At 39.4% G+C, this 21,599-nt stretch overlaps 2 protein-coding genes across 3 annotated transcripts; both read left to right on the top strand.

The window, feature by feature from the left end:
* Window positions 1–770: 770 nt before the first annotated feature.
* On the top strand, window positions 771–8,523 carry LOC144043306 (cysteine/serine-rich nuclear protein 1-like). The gene is made up of 5 exons (XM_077556768.1): window positions 771–921; window positions 3,892–4,104; window positions 5,741–6,003; window positions 6,086–6,388; window positions 7,100–8,523. Exons 2-5 carry the CDS (start codon window positions 3,921–3,923, stop codon window positions 8,045–8,047), a joined length of 1,698 nt encoding a protein of 565 aa, XP_077412894.1. The 5' UTR covers window positions 771–921; window positions 3,892–3,920; the 3' UTR covers window positions 8,048–8,523.
* Window positions 8,524–9,531: 1,008 nt separating this feature from the next.
* Window positions 9,532–21,444, top strand: gorasp1a (golgi reassembly stacking protein 1a). Of its 2 annotated transcripts, XM_077556772.1 has the most exons (10): window positions 9,532–9,673; window positions 9,952–10,032; window positions 10,117–10,320; window positions 10,409–10,495; window positions 10,690–10,820; window positions 12,411–12,546; window positions 12,653–12,743; window positions 12,817–12,960; window positions 16,435–16,695; window positions 18,129–21,444. In XM_077556772.1, the coding sequence occupies exons 1-10, from the start codon at window positions 9,611–9,613 to the stop codon at window positions 18,137–18,139; spliced, it is 1,209 nt and encodes a 402-aa protein (XP_077412898.1). In that variant the 5' UTR covers window positions 9,532–9,610; the 3' UTR covers window positions 18,140–21,444. The 2 variants fall into 2 exon arrangements, with proteins under 2 accessions (XP_077412898.1, XP_077412897.1); XM_077556771.1 differs by having other exon boundaries at window positions 16,435–21,444.
* Window positions 21,445–21,599: the final 155 nt, after the last annotated feature.

Raw genomic sequence — 21,599 nt, 5'->3', positions numbered from 1 at the left:
CAAACTGCAACTAAAGTGAAAACATTTTTTGCATGAGAGAAAATTGAAAGTCCTGATATTAGAAGCAACTTTCAGTATGAAGAGCAACCACACATTTTATTTATTTATTTATTTTTAAGTATTTTAATACAGTAGGCAACTTATTCGAAATGGTCAATCAAAATGTAACATTATTATCAATGACTAAATCTTTTATGGGCACTGGGGCTTTTTATTTTTATTTTTATTTTTATTTTTATTTTTATTTTTATTTTTATTTTTATTTTTATTTTTTTATAATAATAATAATAATAATGTGGAAGTTACTTAGTATCTTTGGTTCTATGGTTCCAATCACTTTTAGGTATCAATAGCTGCAAGAAGTTATGAAAAAAGTACAACCACCAGCTGGAGGTTTAAAGTTTATTTATCTCGCGTTACGTCACTGCTCTGGCAGAACACGACTGGAATCGAAGAGGAACAGTCCTAATCACGAGCTTGACTCGTGCAGCAAGAGGAATCCCGCTGAAGGACATTTGGTTTCGGTTGTCACGACGGCCAGCAGCATTGACAGTTGTAATTTAGTACATATAGTTGTGGTATGCTGTTCTATTTTATAGTTTGATGTATTTATTGTTATTTTTATTTTTGTACAAATTTCTGGGATCGCATTTTATTTTGTCACAGTTAGTTACATTGTAACATTGTTTTATGTATTTTGCGTTATGTCGAATACCGGGGGGTGGTCCTCTTGTTATCACGTGTGTACTCTTTGAGAGGTGCCAGCAGTCCTGAGGCGTTCACGCTGTCTGCCTGTGCTGCTACTACAGTGAAACATTAGCTTCACACAAACACTGACGAGCAGCTGGCTGCAAGAGACCGTCAAATGTGCCACAAAGAACACTTTTTCCCCATTGTCATTATGCTGCCTCTGAAACCGTGGTGAGTGCAGTGTTTAAATTATACATATTCATATGTATTTATCTGCCTGTGCTTTTTTTTTTTTTTGCCGTTATGTTTTTAATTATTACGTCACTAGTAGTACCGTATAATTTTTGGTTATTGCTCAACTGTTAAACATTTAAAGCAACATACTGCCATTGCCTTAGAGAGCCAGCGACTCTCTTCAAAGACCAAGTTTTTTAACGCGTTGATCAGTGTGTGTGTGTTCGTGCGTGCGTGCGTGCGTGCGATGCCTGCGTGTGTGTGCGTGTGTTAAAGAAAGCGAGAACAGTGTTGTCATTGTAACTGACATGTCTCTGCAAGGGGTGAAGGGGTCAGCTGCGCAATGACTGTTATTACATTGTATCAGGAAACGACTCCTCCAATCAAAACTCACAATATTTCTGTAAGTGTGACACGTGCTGGTGTGCCGATGCACTTTTAATAAACACCTTCGTCAACATCAGCACAAGCAGTGACTTCCCACTAGCTTGCTTGTGCCTTTAAATAATAGATGGGCTCTCAGTGGAGAGCACAGTGTCTTTCTGATGTAATATACTGTACTAAATACATTAAATGTGATGGTAAATGGGTGGAAAGAGGCGGTGAGTCATTAGGAAAACAGTTGTCTACTGTGGCATCTGGATACTGTCTGAAGGGCGCCTCTTGTTTTATTGCATATTTGTTGATTGAGCCACACACACACACACGCACACACACACACACACACTGAATAGCTGTGTTAATTGAGAATGGTGGAGAAAAGCAGCTTGTCACTTCAGATCAACCAGAAGGAGTGCTGCTGTTTACCTGCTGTATTTTATGGTTTAGAGGAAATTCCGGCTTTTAATCTCCCTAAATCTTGAATATTTATTTTATGCCACACTGACTACAAAAGCTGGAATTGTGATGATTAACTGACTTGCTGATCAGCACATGTTTTGACAGTCATCCCATTTTGTCATGTTTCCCATTTCTTCTCTGTCACGTTCTGAGAATGACATTCAATTTGCATTGAAACTATGTGTTGTTGTTTCAAGATACTGAACGTAGACTATTCCATTTCGAATCGCTACTGCCACCTGCTGGCGAAAAATGAAACGGCACATACCGTTCTTCACATACACATCACGCACATTACGTCACATCCGCAGACAGGGCGCGGGAAATTCTAACCCAAATCCAGTCTGAAAACTATTGGCCAGAGGCTTGCAGGACCATTGTGAACAGCTAAGGTGTTAATCTACTAAGTTATTTTTGGGAAAAAAGTTCCATATTGCAGCTTTGTTTAACATTTGTTGACCACTTGAAATCAGTAGCATACTTCCTTTCTTGGCTTACACCCAAGACATCACACATGCCTTTCATGCTAAACAGTGACAGCTATCGCCGAATTAACAGCACTGGCATTCCATTACGCTCTACTTTCACCAAGTAGCCTTGAAGAGCCCTGATATGATTTGAACCCTCAACATTTGGGTACATCTAACATATTCAATTCCCCAAAATAGCAACTTCTTAACCCCCACCTCAGTCCCTCTCTTTACTCACTGGCGTCACCAATAACATGAGGAATCACTGGAATGTTAATTACACTGCTGGAAAAAGAAAAAGCTGTTAATTTTTCTTCCCCCTTTCAAACTGTCTCAGATCAAGTGCTCAGCTGTTTAGTGAGCAAAATTGTAGCATACATTTGAACACTTTTTAAATGTCACCTTGAAAGGTAAGTGCTATCCATAATATGCAATTAGCTTAAACAAACTAGTTTTGTAAAACCGGCTTGGCCAGCACAGATGCAGCTCGCTTTCATTAAAACAACGCCTTGTACTTGAACTTTAGGAAAATGATGTACAGTACACACAGTACTCTGCCGAACGCTTACTCCACCATTGGATTTGTTTTAATGACCATATCGTCACCTTCCTAAAATAATGTCATTTTTGGGTTTTTTCAGGAAACACAAGAATCTCAACCAAATACTGATATTATATTTATGAATACTTTAATTTCAGGGGTTAAAGGAATACTCGGTTTGTAGTCGATATTAGCTTAATAGCTACTAGCCAGCATCCTGAGACGTGTTTAGCATAAAATATTTATTTTTTGGTCAAAATGTGACTTAGGCCACTATATTATTAAGAGGGTGATGATATATAATTAAAAATGGAATGATAGCCAGTGAAGGCCTGATTTTTACCAAGGCCAAATGTAATGTAAAAGATTTTGTGTGCATTTGGTTTATCCAGATTTCATTAGCACGCAGGTGAGCTATGTTTTGGATGCTAAAGTGGCGAGCGATTGGAAAATAGCAGGATTGGAATCAGCCAGAACGGTTGAGTTGAGGAGGGGGAAGTATTCCTTAATGAGCCTTGCCTTGCTCTTTTCTACAAGTATTTGCGACCTATTAGCACGACCACAGGGGAAGTTGATTCATAATTGCTTCCCTAATTGGACAGGTTTTTATCCCAGATTGATTTAGCGTTGCACTTTAATGATAATTTGTTCTATTAATTTGAGCAGTTTACTTCCGTATGTCAAATGACTACAGGGAAAAGGGTTATTAAAACCATAAAGCTTGTGCTTTAACATGCACAGCACAGTACTGGATATGATACAGTGCCTTGACATACGAGTGCCCTAAATAAATAAATAAATTGAATTATGAGCTGATGTGTGGTCTTTTTTTTTGCTTTGTGTTGCGAGCTGATGCACTTTCAGCCGTTTATTGAATGAGACATACAGACAAACACACACACACATGCAAAATGAAAACACAGTGTGACTTTTGGCTTAATAAAACCGGCTAATTTCTCTAAATTGCCTTTCATAGAATTTTATGCAAGTCCACTCGGACAATCCTAGAAAATGGCTGGATGCTTTTCAATACAGTACTATTTAAAAATGTATTTCAATTGATACGTATTTCTTGCTTATCACTATGGTGCTTTTTTTTCTCTTTTTTTCATACAGAATGTCTATCAACCAGCATAACCAAAACAATGGCAGGTGTCCTGAAGCGGAAGTTTGCAGCGGTTGAGGAAAACCCCAGCTACTCTTGCTCTTCCTCCTCTCCGCCATCCTCATCACCCACATCTTCAGAGTGCGAGTCCGACGGTGAGAGCGGCTCCTCTGAGACGCAGGATTTTATACCTCACAGCCCCTCTGCGCCCACCAGCTTACCCAGTGAGTAACCAAGCCGACGAGCTTGCCTTATCTGGCCACGTGCCATTAATGTTTTATAGGAGTGTCTCTTATCGCCCTGCAGCAGACCTATTATGACTTACTGATATGAAAGTGCTAACCTCAGGCCTGTTTTTCACAATGTAGGGAGAAATGTTCACCTCGGCTGTCTGTCCTCTTGTGCAGATGATCATTTCTGTGAGCAATAGGATGCTGTGGAATCCACTCAATTATTAAAAAAGTCTGACAAAAAAAAATCACTTTAAAAAAAAAATCAGTTAGCACGATGCTGTGCGTTTTCAAAGCTCTGTGGCACAACTGAGCCGCGGTGCAAACAGGCCAAGTGCAGAGCACGCTTTTTAGACATGCAGACACAGCCTGAGATTAGCTTAGTCAGCTGGCTTCACTTGTTTACTGACTGATGGGACAAGAATTCATCCTCAGTTATGTGTGAAGGCCAGAAAAGCTTTTTGAAAGCAAACTGTTAAATGAGGTAATAACCTGGAGCATTACCTCACAGAATAAAGATTTCCATCATGTGTTCTTTTATTTTCTTTCCCTCTCTGTTTTTTTTTTCAGTAGCAACAGACCCTTTGCAGGAATTTGTTGTCAATTCAAACCACATGTTGTTCATTTGGCCACCCAGAGACCTGCATAGCAAATTATCTGCGACAAGTCAAAATTAGCCTCAAGTCTTTCAAGATTTTGTCTAGTTTAAGGATATTTATGTTTACATGTTCACATTATTCAGACCTCTTGGTCCAATTTTGAGTAAAAGTGTATTTTTAGTTTGCTAAGACTTATCAAAATACTACATACAAAAATAAAAATGGCAATTTTGATGTCATTTTTGCACTATTGAAAAGGTTGCTAATAGCTTCTAGCATGACTTCTTCTTCTTCATCCAATCAAGCCATAAATCAACTTTAAAGAGGTCTAGTCTAGTCTAAACAGGGTATTCTGATTAATATTGCGTTTGTGGCATATGAGTTAAGCAGCAATATCCATCTGGGTGGGCGGCCATTTTGCCACAATGCTGTCGACTGAAAATGATATCACACTTGCCTCACGGCTCAGGTAACAACAACAAATCACGGTTCAGTTTCAGAAAACAGGTGAGTTGTGGTTGATCGTTAACCGAGCAGAGCAACTGTGATGTCATTTTCAGTCGAAAGCAAGTGGCAAAATGGCCGCCCCCTGAGATTAATAAGGGGTGAATTTTGCTGCTGATATTCTACAAGTGCAATATTAATCAATATGCTGTGTTTAGACTAGTGGGCGCCCAACATATTATTGTAAAGAACATTTTTAGGTTGACTTCCCCTGACACAGCAGCTCACTAGGCCTCGGCCATTGTTGATGTTGAACCCAGGTCAACTTACAACATTAGATATGAATGTACTGAGAAACAGTGTGAATAATTTGGGATATAGACTTTTTGTCCTAATGTGAAGAGAAATCTCAACATTTTGGGAAAAATATTCTGTTAGCGGCACATTTTCAGCTACGTAAAAGATGTCTACTGACCAGAATAGAAATTCACGGACCATGGCAATTTGGGCATGAAAATAAGTTGCTGTGTGATTTTTTTTTACATGTATTTATTTTTAACGCAGAGCTCTCTTTCTTCTTCTCTCAGCTGGGTCCATTGTGAAAAAGCCGAGGCTGGTAGAGCAGCAGTGTCGTGTGCGCTTCGACCAAGTTTTGGTTTTCAGTTTCCCCCGCTGCCAGGGCTTCACCAGTGTGCCCAGTCACGGTGGTGCCACCCTGGGCATGATGCGGCAGCACAGCACCCTTCACAAGTACACGGTGGCAGAGCATGCATCGGAGCAAAGACGCCGACGCAGGCAAAGGCACCTGCTCAGATTAAGAGAGGAGAGATTTGACGCATCAAAACAAAATGTAAGTGTGCTTCATTTCACCAGTATTTAGCTCACCTTGTATACTGTAGCACATCATCTTACTTAGTCTGCTTTTATTATAGCTGATCGCCACTGAGGCTGCCGGCCAGAATGAAGCAGGTCTACTCACGCTAGACCAAGCTCCAGCTGATGACACGGACGTCCACGTCAGTGAGGCTGAGCTGGACGATCGAGGCTCCCTGCAGCCGTATTCGTCCAGGCAGCGGCAGGCTCTCCTCCTGGCATCCGGGGTGAAGCGCATAGACAAGGAGGAGAAGAAGCAACTTCATTCTCTGCGTTTGTCCAGGGAAGCGTGCGGATGTGACTGCCAAGGCTTTTGTGAGCCCGAGACCTGTGCCTGCAGCCTGGCAGGCATCAAGTGTCAGGTAAGACCCACAGACCAAGATTATTATACTATATTTGAAAACAAGCGAAATAACGAGAACTAAAATTCAAAAAATAAAAACTAAGCAAAATGAACAAGTATTTTTTTTAATGACAACTGAAACAAAACTATTATGGGTGCGCATCTCTCACATAAAAGACATTTTGATACATGTGTTGATGTAGTTTCAAATCAAAACTGATTTTCCGATTCCAATTGTTTTTTTGTGACTAACTATTATATTGTAAAAGTTGTCTTAGTTTTTGTCTTAGTCGATTAATTTCATACATGAGCTTCCGGCATTGATTTTAAATGCATTCATTTCAGTATAACTGTAAGGATGCACGGAAGAACAGTTGTTTGGGAATTGTACTTTACATAACTTGATAATTTTTCGATTATCTTTATACTTACTAATGTTTAATCATCAATCATGCACTCAACAAATACTCAATTTATTAATAAAACTAAAACTAATTTAAAAAAACTAAGCATCCCCCCAAAATAATAATAATACTAACAAATATGCTTTAAAATAAATAAATAAATAAATAAAACTAACTGAATTTGAAAAGCAAGCCATAATGAAAAGTAACCCTGACAAAGACAACATAGAGTGGTACCTTGACTTATGAGCGCCCCAACTTACGAGCTTTGCAAGTTGCAAGCCTTGTGTTTTGAGCCAATAATAACTGTGGCGTTTCATCCTCAGGTGGACCGCTTCGGCTTTCCGTGTGGCTGCACTAAGGACGGTTGTGGAAACACCCAGGGACACGTGGAGTTTGACTCCAAACGTGTGCAGACGCATTACATCCACACCGTCATGCGACTCGATTTAGAGCGGCGACTGCGAGCTGAGACAACGAGCCGAGAGGACCGGTCGGTACTTTCAGAAGACCTTGTAGCATCTGAAGGTCTGAGCGAGACTCATCCTGTGAAGAACGAACCATTCAAGAGGTGCCCTTTTGGTTTTTCCTTGGAAGAAGATGATTTTGCTCTTACTATTCCCACCAGTCCTACGTTTAATTTCCTCCCGGAGCGAGCGGTGGTGGAAGAGAACAGCTGCAGTAGCGACATGACGGAATCCTCCAGCTCGTCTTCGGATTGCGATGGCGGGCAACTCCCGGCGCCTTGTAGCCTCAGCACCTGTGATTCTGAAAATGATAACTACTCCATGTGTCACCAACTGAGTCTTATGGCAGCACCACTGACCCTGGGCAGCAGCAATCATGACTCTAACAGGACAACTGACAGAATGGGACCACTTTCAGCAAACTCCTTGACAGACAATAAAAGCTCAGTGGCGGTGACAGATTATCTTGATGAAAATGCAAACCAAGCAAGAGACCCCTTTGACGATGAGGATTCCCTTGAAGGCTATCCAAACACTCCCTCCCCTACCCTGGACTATTCCTCCAGCAGGTACATGGACCCGAGTCTCTCGTCGGAGTCCGACCTGGAGTTTTTTGACAGCGACTATCCCTGTGGGCCACTTGACAGCTCTTTCAAAGATCACAGACACTCAGACAGCTTTCATCACCTCCAGCTGATCAGCTCTGTTTATTTGCCGCAGTGTGAATCAAGCACCTACCTCCTGGAGTCTCTGATTGGCCTGGCTGAGCCGAGCCCAGAGCAACCTTATTATGATCAGCAGCTTTAAAAGGAAATGAATTGGACATTTTGGATAAGACAAGAAGTTGTGTTAGTGAACAATTGAGTAGTTTTGATGTTATGATTTTTTTCCTCTGTTATTAAAATGTCAATCTTGTTTTTATCTACGACTATATTTTTTTTCAGTGAAGTTCATTCAATTGTATTTTTAATGCCAATTTTTTATTCTAATTTTGATTTGTTATTTACTTTCCATTTATACCATCACTACAAAATTGGATTCCTAATATAGACATGAGGCCATACTTATGAACCATTTGGTGCACGAACAATTATTTTCAATATTTTTGGTAACTGGCCATATTATAAGGAGATGATCCAATTTATATCTATGAAGCTATGGAAAAATAGTTTACTTTGGTGTCTGATAGGTTAGTCATTGTTATGACTGGTTGAATTGTTCTTGACATGCCTTCCAATATATTTATGTACTGTAGTAATAAATGGAACTATTTATTTATTAAATCACTCATCTCAAGTGTGTTCAATCTATTACAGCACATGGCTACATATTAATGTATTCAGTGAACAAGAATGGTCAATCAGTAAATTATTTCATCCATTCATTCCCAATAACATTTATCCTCAGGCTTGTGGGTGGGATGGAGCCCATCTAAGACAGGTAGGTGACTAAGGGAGAGGCAGGATAAATAAACCTTTGACCGGTTGCTACTGTGTCGGAAATTTACACCATAAAGAAACCCCGCAAACGTTACAGCGAGACGTGAGGCGGATTTACTTGCCATCGTTCACTGCACTGCCCTAGAGATATCAGTGAGGAACAATGCGAGTTAATAAAAAATAGGAGGAAAGTAGGTTTTGTTAATAATATGGGACAAATGGCAGGGAAGACAAGACATGAGGGAAAAGAAAAAGTAACACCAATTAAATGTACATGTCATATTCTGCCTTGGTTGATGTCTTAACCAAAGATGGATTTATCTATTTGTAGCAGTTTTTGTTGATCAATCTACAAAGTTAGGTAGCAACCAAATTATAGAAACTTGTTGACACAATAGCCTGAGGCAATGCTAGCTAGCTTCTTTTTTTGGTACCACAAGTTAGCACCGTAAAAGAAAGTATTTTGTATGCAGATATTATTATCATTATTATTATTGCCATTGTGCCATTTATTAGAAATAGGAACCGAACAGTAAAAAAGAAGAAGAAGAAAAAGTAGTCTACTTACAAATACATTTCAGATTCTGTAACATTTTTACTTTTATTATATGAGTAACTTAAGCCTGTTCTGAAGTGTAAGACTATCGTGCTTTGCGTACAAATTCGTGTTACGTTGCGCAGTTGTCAATCGAGGCGAGGCGAGGACCTCCGCAAAAGCAACTTGCAGTGAGAAGATCGGACTGACGAGGGCAGCACTTCGCCACAGATGCGTCTTGCATGTTCAAGACACGAAAAAGAGCGTTCGATAGATCGATGGCAGCTTTGCTCGATTGTTTTTGTCTACAGACAATATGGCCGCGAACTGTCAGATGTGATAATTTTACGTGTCTTAATTTTTGTTTATATTTATGTTTCAAAGTCTCTCTATGAGATGGGTTTGACGCAGAGTTCGGAGGTATCCGACGGGGGAACGAATGGATATCACGTTCACGGTGTAAGATTTGATTGACCCACTTATTTTGCTCTTAGTGATTTGGAGTTAGCAACAGAATAGCAGCTTATCTGTGCTAAGTAGTTGTACCGGTCGAACATGTCGAGGTGGCACTTCAAATTTGACGCATTTTAACTTTAATTTTCTGTATTCATTCGTGGTTTATAATACAATTAGTTGGTATTTATTATTATTAAGTGAATATTGTGCCAACTGTGTCAATATTTGTTATTACAGTACTTGATGTTCATTATTATACAAATTAACTTGTATTTTGGCAGGTGCAACCGAAGTCTCCTGCAGAAAAATGTGGACTGCAACCATTCTTCGACTTCATTTTGTCTCTGGACCACAAAAGACTTGTAAGTAAACGGCACATGCATAGATGGGTCAGACAAAATATAACACCTTTGAACCGAATTTGAATTATTATTGCAATGTATCAGAATGTAGAAAACGACCTGCTGAAGGAGGTCCTGAAAGCCAATATGGAAAAAGCAATAAGCATGGAAGTGTATAGCACCAAGAGCATGATGATTCGTGAGTTGGAGGTGACACCCAGCAATATGTGGGGAGGACAAGGGCTCCTGGGGGCCAGTGTTCGCTTCTGCAGCTTCCAAGGAGCCAATGAGAATGTTTGGCATGTCCTGGTGAGGATGAAAGCACATTTGACTGTGGTCAGCATAAAATTCCACATCTTGTCTCTCTTTTAATAAAGATCACATTTGTTTTCCCAAGGATGTGGAAGCCAGTTCACCTGCTGCACTGGCAGGCCTCCATCCCCACACTGATTACATTGTTGGAGCAGATCATTTGTTGCAAGATGTAAGTAGAGATAAAACTGTATGACACTGTCATATCATGACCAAAATTAGTTTGAATATTGGCTCTATAACAAAACAATGGTTTTATCCCTAATTGTATGTTACAATGTGAGTTGATAACTGACCGCGAGCTAAATGAGCATAACAAGATGACTGACTAAGATCCAGTTATTCATCAGCCATTCTGCTTTCCAGTCAGAAGACTTCTTCTCGCTGATCGAGGCCCACGAAGGGAAGCAAGTGAAGCTGCTGGTGTACAGCGCGATCATGGATGACTGCAGAGAAGTGCTGGTCACTCCCAATGGCGCATGGGGAGGCGAGGGAAGGTATGGAGCACACTTCCTAATGAAGTATTCCAACAATTAGCGGGTGGATGGTAGGTACCAACTGCTTATTTTAACGCAAATCCAATTCTTCTTTGTGAATGCATAATGTAGACAAAGCTTTAATATTACCTTATTAAACGGCACAATGCACCTTAAAAAAAAAAAAAAAAGGTTTTGTAAGATCATAAAAATTATAGCCGTATTTTCAAACGAGCCAGCAGAATTGAAAAAGTTCCCATCAGATGTAACGTGCACAAAATTGGATGACATAATTTGTTCATTTGAATTTATTTCATCAATCCGTCAATCTGGTTTTCAATGGGGTACCGCAATATATATGTCACCACACTTAATTAATATTCATGAGTCTAGCAAGGTGGTCATTCATGCGGCCAGTCATGCTAGACGCATGCAAACAGTCCACTAGCAAGATTTCTACTGTGCTAAATCGACTAATTCTGTCTGAGAATGATATCCGTGGTGCCAAATTCACTGGAATAGACGTCGAAGAACATACTAATGTTCAATTAAGGAGATGGCTTGCGTGTTCGATGGCTGAAAAAGACAGGGAAAAGAGCTGATCCAGAGTTCATTTTTTTTTTCTCTCCCTCAAAACATCGTCCGCCGCAGCTGACACGGACATTCTCCAATTTCAACAAGCTATCCTTCCTTTACCACCATATGCCCGCTCTGTCATATCTGCTTGTCTTACATCTTTGATAGTTGTTGGGGGTACATTTTTGTTGCTTTTTGTGTGTGTGTGTGTGTGTGTAGCGATCGCAGTTTTACTCTGAAATTCTTGGGCACAACCAACAAAACTCGCTAAACCTCAATTCTTTCAATTATTATATTCTTCCCACTTATAAACCTGTTTCCTTAATTCAGAAAAGGCCCTACAGATACATTTTCATACATGTCACAGCTGCACGACAGGCAAAACTTTTTTTTATAAATCAGGCGATAAGCAAGGTTCGAACAACAGTGGCAAGGGCATTTTAGCATTTTTCCTCGTCATTCATTATTTTCGGGGTAGTGCCAAACGCCTAAAAATAAAACGAAGACAATCGCTTACCTCTTCGGGACGGCGGTGGCCGGCAAGAGCAGAATTGTCATCGTAGGAGGATGCATGCATGGCCCCCAACAAAATGTTTACTACATATGAAGGTGAAAGGCTCACTTCGCTGGCGTTTAACTGCTCTTTTGGACGTCCGCACAAGTTGTTCACATTTATCCCTCTGAATTTTTGGCTTCGGGAAACAAATAAAAAATACATCCTTCATATGTGGACGGTCGCAGTGTTTGGAGTCGTTTCTGCAAGTTCCATAACAGCTGCGTTTACTCGGCATGTTTTTTCCCCGGAGATAAACGAGAACAAAACAAGCACTTCTCGTAGCCGGCTTCTTTTTGACCTCCTTCTGGTTCACGCTGCTGAAGTTACGTGGCCTTGCGGTCTAAAAATAGCATTTGTGCCGTACCCCATTCATACAACTATTATTACATTCGTTTTCGAATTGTTCCGTTAGGCAACATCTCCTTGATGAGTACTGGTTTATAACGGATCTTGTTGCTTTTACCGATTCCTACTTTCAGTTTAGGTTGTGGCATTGGGTATGGCTACCTGCATAGAATCCCTGCACGTCCTGATAAGTCAACACCAAAGACCCCCGTGACCCCTGCCCCTGAGGAGACGCCACCTCCAGAGCTGCCTAACCATGGCTTCACGGAGGTACACAACCAACAAGAAAACTGATTGAATATGAGCTGCTTGTTTTACTTACTCGTGCCCAATATTGTGTCATACTGACATGGCCAAAACATACATGTGATTTTAGGCACCCTTGATGGCACCTTCAAGCCAAAGTGAAGATGTGTTGGACTTGAGACAGGTCACCCTCCAGGATACTTCTCTTCCTCCAGTGCAAAGTGAGTACAATAAAGACACACTTGTGTGAGACTTCCGTCGGAATTTTTCTCGTGATTGCTATCGTCATCGCAGGTTTGTCTGATTCTGAAGTGGCTGCGATGAGCCCCGTACCTACCGATTTGTTGGACAAGCTGGATCTGTCCGTGTCATCTGTCGACATGAACAACACTTCCCTTGCAATGAACTATGAGAAAGAGAATGACATCTCCGGTGTTGGTAAGTTAGGACGCAGCAAACTTTCATTTTTGGGGTTGTTGAGAACTGAAAAAGGCTTGATTCATCCATTTGTTTACATTTGACAGAGGGTAACACAGCGCCTGAAAAAGGAGAATATGCATGTTTGGTATCAGATTGCGTACTAGAGGGAGAATGGCAAATCAGTGAATGATTCATTCTTTCAATTGTCTATTGGCAATTGAAAAATGGAAAAAGTTGCTGATTTATATTTACGTAATGCATTGGAGCCGATTATAAACCTTTCAAACAAGTTACAGCAAACAAGGTACAGCAGCGCAAAAGTTTTACTCGTAGTTTACGCAAGTGTCAGCCAGAACCTTTCTGGGATTTTAAGACGGCCAGGTGTCATTACACTTTGGCATTGCGAATGTGAAGGAATTGCTTTGAATTCATTTGGACAGAACGTTTACTGATAAAAGGCTACTTTTGTCACTATCTCATTGAAGTCTCAGAGAAAATGGGCGTGCGTTTAGTCCGCGGAGGCGGTGCAGGGGTGGGCACCTGCTCGTTTTCTCAGATTGGGAGGGGCTGGTACTTGGAGAGGGGAATGACCTAGAAATTCTCAGAGAGGGGCGAATGGAGGAAAACAACACTTTGGTAATGTTTTTGGTGAGAAATTAGCATTTTAAAATGGTTAAAAGCTCCAAAAAGTTGCTTTTTCTCGTTAATGTCCCTTTAAGACCCCACCTTTAATTAATTTTAGTCAAAAGACTATGACTAAAATTTAATTAAATGTTATTGTCAAAATTAACACTTACAAGCACAAATAAAGGGAAATAAATAGAAAAATTTAAGAAAACATTTATTTTTTACTAATGCTTGTTACCAAACTTACCGGCCACGTAAACATGTCAAATTAAATATTAACTTATTCACTGCCATTGACGGCTATAGACGTCCAAAATTCATTTGAACTATTTCTATTAGTTTAACGTTTTTTCCACTTTTGTTAACAAGAGTATGAAAACCTAAAAAAAAATTATTGTACATTTAGAACAGATATAAAAATTTTGATTAATCGTGAGTTAACTATTAAAGTCATGCAATTAATAACAATTAAAAAATGTAATCACCTGACGCGATTTAAAAAAAAAAAAAAGAAGAGAAAAGATTATTAAAAAATGAGGGGCGTCAGGCGATTACATTTTTTTATCGTAATTAATTGCATGACTAACTCACGATTAATCACAAAATGTATATCTGTTCTGAATGTACAATTAAAAAAAAAAATCTAGGTTTTCATACTCTTAACAAAAGTGGAAAAAAAATACAGACGCTCCCCAACTTACGAACGAGTTAGGTTCCGAGCGATCGTTCGTAAGGTGAATTTGTTCGTAAGTTGCTTCAGTGCTATATTTTGTATTATAATTTATGTTTAAAGAGAATACGTACAGTACTGTACTACGTATGTTAGAGAGAGAGAGCGAGAGACACAAACAGTATGTACATGTACGTAATAAGATAAATAAAATGAAGTTTAACTTACTTTTGGAAGACGTACTCGATGCTTAAGGATTTGATGGAGGAGGAGGAGGAGGAAGAGGAGGATTTTATATCATGAGAGGTTCTTCGTCGTCGCTGGAATGGGCTTCAAAAGTTACTTCCTCCTCCGTAACTTCAATGTAGGAAGAAGTTGAGGGTATCTTCCTTGGAGGATTTACTAGAAACTGGCCGAAAGAAGCGATCTAACGACGATTGCACAGTTTTCTTCTTTTTTCATCATAAATGATGCGGTAGCACTGTATGGCATCATTCAATTGATTTGCAACCTTTGTGCAACGTTCAATATTTGGGTCTTGCTGCTCGAAGAGTGCGATGGCTTTATCTATGAGCGACAGGCGTTTCTTCTTCTTCCTCCTCCTCGACACGTTGCTGAGCCTCCAATGCTGGGTGAGCTCTCACAGCGCCAAGCGTCGGTATTAGTGGCGGAAAGAAGCACTACAGTACTCGGAAAAAGGTGCGCAATAAAAAATCGAACTTACAGCGTCTCTTTCCGAACATTTTTTGACATGCGCGCATGCGCGCAGACATGTTCGTATGTACCGTTGTTCGTAACACGAATGTTCGTAAGTAGGGGAGCATCTGCAGTTCAAATGAATTTTTAATGTCTATAGCCGTCAATGGCAGTGAATGAGTTAAAATGAGTCAGTCCTGGCTTGTTTTTCAATTTTCGATTTTTGAGCTGAGCCTATTTTTTCCCTTTTTTTGTGTTAGTTTAAAACACAACAAAATAATGATTCACTTTTTGATTCATTTTGTTGTTTGGAAATGCAATGAAGAATGACATACATTATGATGGACCTTAGTGCTGTTGCTTCTTCGGCAAAAGTCACAAATATTTCCGATGCAATTGCGTTAAGCCAGCCTCACACCGACTCAAGCGAACTAGATGGAATGAGTCGCAAACAAATAACAGTCGGCGACAGACCTCACCTAAAATCACAACCATTATTCAATTCTTTCCATCACAACAAAAACGGCTCATAACTCGACGCCATTGGGGTGGGGGGATAGGAGGCGGGTTGGACGGGAGGTGGGTCTCAGTCCTGTTACTACGTCTCCTCTTGCCTTACGATCCACAAGTGAGTGTCGGCGAACTAATGTTACATGTGGTATATCCTGTCGCGACACTTTTTTTTTTCTTTTTAAATAAATTTTTTAATAGATTTTCTGGAAAACCTCTTGGGTGGTGGCCAATTTACTTGGGTGGCCCGCCCAAGTATTAACATGGTGTGGGAAACACTGCTATATAAACTAGTGATAGAGAATACTGCCGTCATAATTGATGATGATGATGATGATGATGATGATGCTTTATTTACATACCTAATCCATTTATTTAGCATCTGTTGGAGGCCTGCACTGCCGGGAGTAAAAATCACCAAATCATCGCATACATAATATGGCTAACTAATAAGTTTCCAATCATGCAACCAGTTTTGCAGGCCCTCAAGTGTTTGGAAAGATCATCCATGTATACATTAAATAGCAGTGGGAAAAAGAATATGCCCCCCCCCCCCCCCCTGCCTCGCCAAATTACTCCACACCAAATGGGGCCGATACGCTACTCCCCCATTTTATTTGCATGGTTTAATGACCATACCAGTATACCAGGATCCTCACCAAGCATTTAGGCCACACCTCTCTGATCCAATTTTTCAAATAATTTCTAATGGTTAATACGGTCAAATGTCTTAGAAGCATCTATAAAAGTAAAAAAAAAAACCTGATGAATTATTACTTTTATACTGGTTAACCATTTCCTTAAAAGCATAATGTCTGTACAATGTTTACCTTTGAATCCAAACTGATTATCTGTAGTCTTTATAAAGTCGTTCAGCCTGAACAGCAAGATTTTTTTCAAAAATAACAAAACAAAAACAAAATAATAAAACTGTCGGAGTGTGTTTTAACTGCACTTTTCCAGTAACTATTTGATTTCCTGTCCTGCAGAGGCGCTAAATGGAAGTGAATTACATTCTTCCCAAGAGATGAACCATCAAGAGCCGAACCTCCTGGATCTCACCTCAGCTATCACGATGAGTCAATCTGATTGCGGCGATTCAGGGGAAGAGCCATCTCACCTCAACTGCACTCACATGGCAGACATGTCCAGTCATAGCCACAGTCCACCAGTAGGTGCGCTGTCTCCCGCTGACCCACTGGAGCCGTACAATGAACCTCCGTGTCCGCCGGCTGCTGATGTTCTCCCAGGTGAGTCCCAGATGGATGAATCACATCCTCGGGAAAGTGAATATCAGTCCAAAGATGAGACTCATGTTCATCACTGCGAGCATGGGGAGGATCAGCCGCAAGAGACAACGTCTGAATAGGGCTGCATTAGGCAAAGTGGAGAAAGCAAAAAACAAAAAAAAAGCCAGTGACAATCCCCTTCAATTTTGTTTTTAATATTAAATGGACAGCATCTGACGAAAGCGAGTACACCTCTCACATATATAACACTTATTTATATAACAGTGTAAATGTATTGTTCCCTCAAAATGTAGCCATTTTCACTGAAGCAACCCCCTTCGCTCCCGGCTGTTGTACTGGATTTTGACTGATTTTGCAAGGCCCACAGAATATTGTGTTCTATTGCTATAAAAACATGGAACCTATCAAAAGAAAGAATACAGTCTCTTCTTTTATCAGGGAAAAAAATATTTCTATCTGTTTCCGTTTTGCAGCAATTAGCATTAGAATATAGCTAAGTTTCATCATTATTCACAAATCTGTTTAAAACACTGGGGGAAAGAGCTTGTTGCAACATGGCCCGGTTGATCTCTTATACACTGCTGCCACCTGCTGGCCGTTTTTGTAATAACTACTATTGCTTTAAGTGACCTTTTCAGGTCAGAGGCTGCATCAAAGCCTTCTAGCTGTGGTGCTAAAAATAGAATGATGCCGTTTACGGCCCTCGCAGACGCTAATTATAGCTCTTATGCACACTACATTATATTTGTAATGGGGCTTTTTCGTTTGGGGTTTTATGTATACTAATTACTATACAGAGCGGCCTTCCAAATTAAAAGCATGGATTGCAAAACAAGATATAATTAAACATCACATGTAAACAGCTTATAAAGAATTCTTAACATGGTAGATATTACTAAATTACTTGAAGCCCCTATTGTATTGTATTGTATTGAATTGAATTATTTTCACTTCACTGTATTCCTTAAAAAGTGTTGTTGTGCAACCACATATTTAGTTTGGGACGTTTTTTCTGGCCACTGGATTACTTGTTTCATCATAATTTTTTATAGTGTGCTCTATGCAAAATGACTTTTATGAGCAAATTAAAACAATACAATTGCCATTAATTTCACTCAATTTTCAGGAAATTAATAGTTAGGATATATACGTCATTTAAATTTTTTTATCTGTCATTGTTTTGGGGGGAAATTTTATGTATCATAAGTACTAATGGTATCTGCACTTGGTATCGGTGAGTACTGAAGATTTGAGTATCGTTCTCAGTCTAAAAAAAAGAACATCCCTAATAAAAAAATTAAAAATACGTTTTTGGGGCAATGGCAATTTAAAATAGAACGTTTTTATATGTTTTGGGGAGCAAATGAGTTAATAGGTACCCTGGCCCTACACAGTCATTGACAATATTTTGTTTGGCCACCATTACTTTCCAGCACTGCCTTAACCCTCTTGGGCATGAAGTTCATCAGAGCTTCACAGGTTGCCGCTGGAATCCTCCTCCATGACGAAATCAGAGCCGGTGGATATTCGACACCTTACGCTCCACCTTCCATTTGAGGACGCCCCACAGATGTTTAATAGCGTTTAGTTCTGTAGGAGACATCATTGGCCAGTCCGTCACTTTCACCCACAGCCTCTTTAGCAAGGCAGTGGTCATGTTGGAGATGTGTTTGGTTTCATTTTCATGTTGGAATACTGCCCTGTGGCCCAGATCTTCGGAAGAATTATTTGCCATGTGATCACATGACACGGGCATTTTCACTTGGGGTTTACCTGCTTTTGTTGCCAGGCGTTTAGCTATTAATAATGGCTGTATTTTGAGGAATCAATTAAAACAATATAATTGCCATTCATTTCATTCAATTTTAAGGAACACTGCAAGGTTATTTTAGTTAACTAAAACTAACAAAATAACTAAAATTCAAAAAACTTTCGTTAACGGAATAAAAACGAAAATGCTTTTTATATTTGCATAACTAATTAAAACTAGCTATAATTATAGCAAAAATGTCCTTCGTTTTCGTCTCTGGTACCGTACATAATTTAATGCATGAGCCTTTGGGAATGATTTTAAATGTGATTTTAAGTATATTTATTTCGATAGTCCAGAATAAGGACCTTTGAATGTGTGTCACACAGAAGTGACGTCATCTAGAAGTAGCCAATAGAAAAGCACCTTCAGATGTCAAGGCGTGCTTGACTTTTGGCTCCAATGGCTCGGCGCGCCTGCTTTTTCATTTAACTCAGCCGAAAAGCAGCGCTAGCGTTACTTTTTTCATTTTAGCATGGTGTTTTTTTACTTTAACCCCCCCCCCCCCGAAAATACTGAAACTAACTAAAACCAAGCATTTTTACATAACTACAACTAATAAAAACTAACAGAAGCGGCCTGAAAAATAATTAAAACTATACAACTTGAAAAAACAAAACTCAAAACAGAATAAAAACTAACTGAAATAAAATTTCCCAAACTATAATAACCCTGGTACACTGACTAGTTTTTATGGTGTCAGTGTCATTTCTTCAGCGTTGAGCCGTGAAAAATAAATATCTACCGAAATGTGAGGGGTGTACTCACTTAAGTGAGTGTAAATGACTGTATATACCAGACATGGGCAAACCGGGCCAAATACGGCCCGTTATGCGTTTCAATCCGGCCCGCCGAACTTATCCAATAAGGCTAGAAAAAAATTCAAATTTTTTTTTTTTCAGCTCAGTGGCCGAGTGGTTAGAGTGTCCACCCTGAGACTGGGAGGTCGTGGGTTCAATTCCCGGCCGGGTCATACCAAAGACTATAAAAATGGGACCCATTGCCACTCTGCTTGACACTCAGCATTAAGGGTTGGAATTGGGAGGTTAGATCACCACATGATTCCCGAGCGCGGCGCTGTTGCTGCTCACCGCTCCCTCAGGGGATGGGTCAAATGCGGAGAACAAATTTCGCCCCACTTAGATGGGTGTGACAATCAGTGGATCTTATCTTATTAATTTTATTTTGTCCCTGCAATGCGGATTGGATGTACACGCTTTGTCCTCAGCGCGTGACAGGCAGCAGCGGCTATCATGCAGCCGCATGTGTCACACGTACTGTACATTAAAAATGGGTGGGCCAATGGAAAATTTTTTTTTAACTTTACGCCTTGAATTGAAATCTATTAATAATAGATGCAGTCACCAGGTTTGACAGATCACAGGGTATGTGCTATTATAATCTATTTACATTTCTCTTCCCACTTTGCCAAATAGTGTGTAAATGCTGCATCTTTGCATATTCATTGAGGCAAACGTACTACCTGGATTAGGGCTATTTTATAATAATCATAATAATAATAATACATTTCATTTAAAAACAGCACCTTTCAGAACACCCAGGGTCACTTTACAAAGCATAAAACACAGCAAAAGTTGAGCTAAAACAATAAAAATGAAGCTATTGGAAAAGCTGTTTTAAATATGTGGATTTTGCACATTTGAAAAACGCAGTCCTAAGTGCACACTGTAAGTAAATTGGGTTGTACATTTATCTGTGTGTTTTTACTGTGCTATGAGGTCCAAATGCTCCTGGTCCGGCCCATCTGGCAAAATTTCAAACCCATTGTGGCCCGCAAGTCAAAAAGTTTGCCCACCCCTGGTATATACAGTGCTCATCGAAGAGTACAGCCTCTAACAGATCTGTTACAAATCTTCACTTTGGCATGCTAATCGAAACAGTACTCAAAACTACAGATGTAGGCCACTGACACACAATCTAGCAAAGCTAAATTTTAATGTAAAAAAAAAAAAAAAAAAAAGGCTGATCAGAAGAATTTAACTACAGGTTACTCCGATCATCAAATTTCTGAACATTATGTCCTGTTCATTCTAGAAATGGGTTTAAAAAAACATTTTTTCAGAGGATGTACTAATTTATGTTGAGCATTGAAGTACAAGCTTAATTCCAATGAAGTTGGGACATTGTCTAAAACAAAATTCATTTTCAACCTATAATCAATTGAATACACTACAAAGACAGATATTTAATGTACAAACTGTTTTTTTTAAGTGCAACTGTCAAAAAGCAACAATGCTTGTGACTTTTGCATTACAACTTTTTGACAATTGAATATAAGTTGAATAGGATTTGCAAATTGTTTTTATTTACATTTGACAGTTTCCCAACTTGATTTGAATTTGGGTTTGTACAAGGCTGAGCGAGAGCCAGAAAGGTTCTATCGTCTGTTCTGCTGTTTTCATATTTGAGATCAACAAGTTACTGCTGATTTTATATTGTTGTTCAGATGTATTTTTCACCTATAGTGCAAATTGATACATGTTGTGAAACTTGATTCTGACATCCTCAATGTAGTTAGTAGTGGACACGTTCCAAGAAGAAAGAAATCACCTAATCAAGTATTGTAAATCACAACAGTACAAAAGTATAAACATTATGAAATATTATATTTATAGATCTGCTTTTGTTGTTCATGCAATTCACGTATGGCTTTCTTTTGACTAAAGCTTTGAACCGACTATTTGTAATATTTTAACCCAGCTTGTTTTACAGTTTGTGAAGCTAGAGGTGTTAACTCAGTTGGCACGACACAACCCTCTGCAGTTTTGTGATCTATGCAATATTATACAACTGTTACTTGGAAAAACAAGGTAACAGAATGGGTGACTTTTGTAGGTAGAATTATAGTCCTGGTGCTGTTGAGTAATGATCGTGTTTTTGGGGAGGTGTCTAAGTTGAAATAAAAGTATTTTTGCAAATATTCTGTCAAAGTCAGTTTTTGGTGGGGAATGAACACAAATGTGTTGTCAAATGGTTGAATAATTGATACTATACTATAAAAACACACAACACAGAATAGCTCCTTATTCACATTTCAAACTCAAATCACATCTTTGCATGAATCCCATTAATG

This window comes from Vanacampus margaritifer, chromosome 2, assembly GCF_051991255.1.
Source record: "Vanacampus margaritifer isolate UIUO_Vmar chromosome 2, RoL_Vmar_1.0, whole genome shotgun sequence".
Lineage (NCBI taxonomy): Eukaryota > Metazoa > Chordata > Actinopteri > Syngnathiformes > Syngnathidae > Vanacampus > Vanacampus margaritifer.
The sequence above is the reverse complement of the archived record's forward strand: the minus strand, read 5'-3'. Positions and strand labels throughout refer to the sequence as shown.

Excerpts from the sequence above, each read along its gene's own strand:
- LOC144043306 (XM_077556768.1), top strand. The coding sequence starts at position 3,921 with ATGGCAGGTGTCCTGAAGCGGAAGTTTGCAGCGGTTGAGGAAAACCCC. Across the intron at positions 4,105-5,740 it reads TGCGCCCACCAGCTTACCCA|CTGGGTCCATTGTGAAAAAG; the intron begins GTGAGTAACCAA and ends TTCTTCTCTCAG. Across the intron at positions 6,004-6,085 it reads TTGACGCATCAAAACAAAAT|CTGATCGCCACTGAGGCTGC; the intron begins GTAAGTGTGCTT and ends CTTTTATTATAG.
- gorasp1a (XM_077556771.1), top strand. The coding sequence starts at position 9,611 with ATGGGTTTGACGCAGAGTTCGGAGGTATCCGACGGGGGAACGAATGGA. Across the intron at positions 10,033-10,116 it reads CTCTGGACCACAAAAGACTT|AATGTAGAAAACGACCTGCT; the intron begins GTAAGTAAACGG and ends GCAATGTATCAG. Across the intron at positions 10,496-10,689 it reads CAGATCATTTGTTGCAAGAT|TCAGAAGACTTCTTCTCGCT; the intron begins GTAAGTAGAGAT and ends TCTGCTTTCCAG.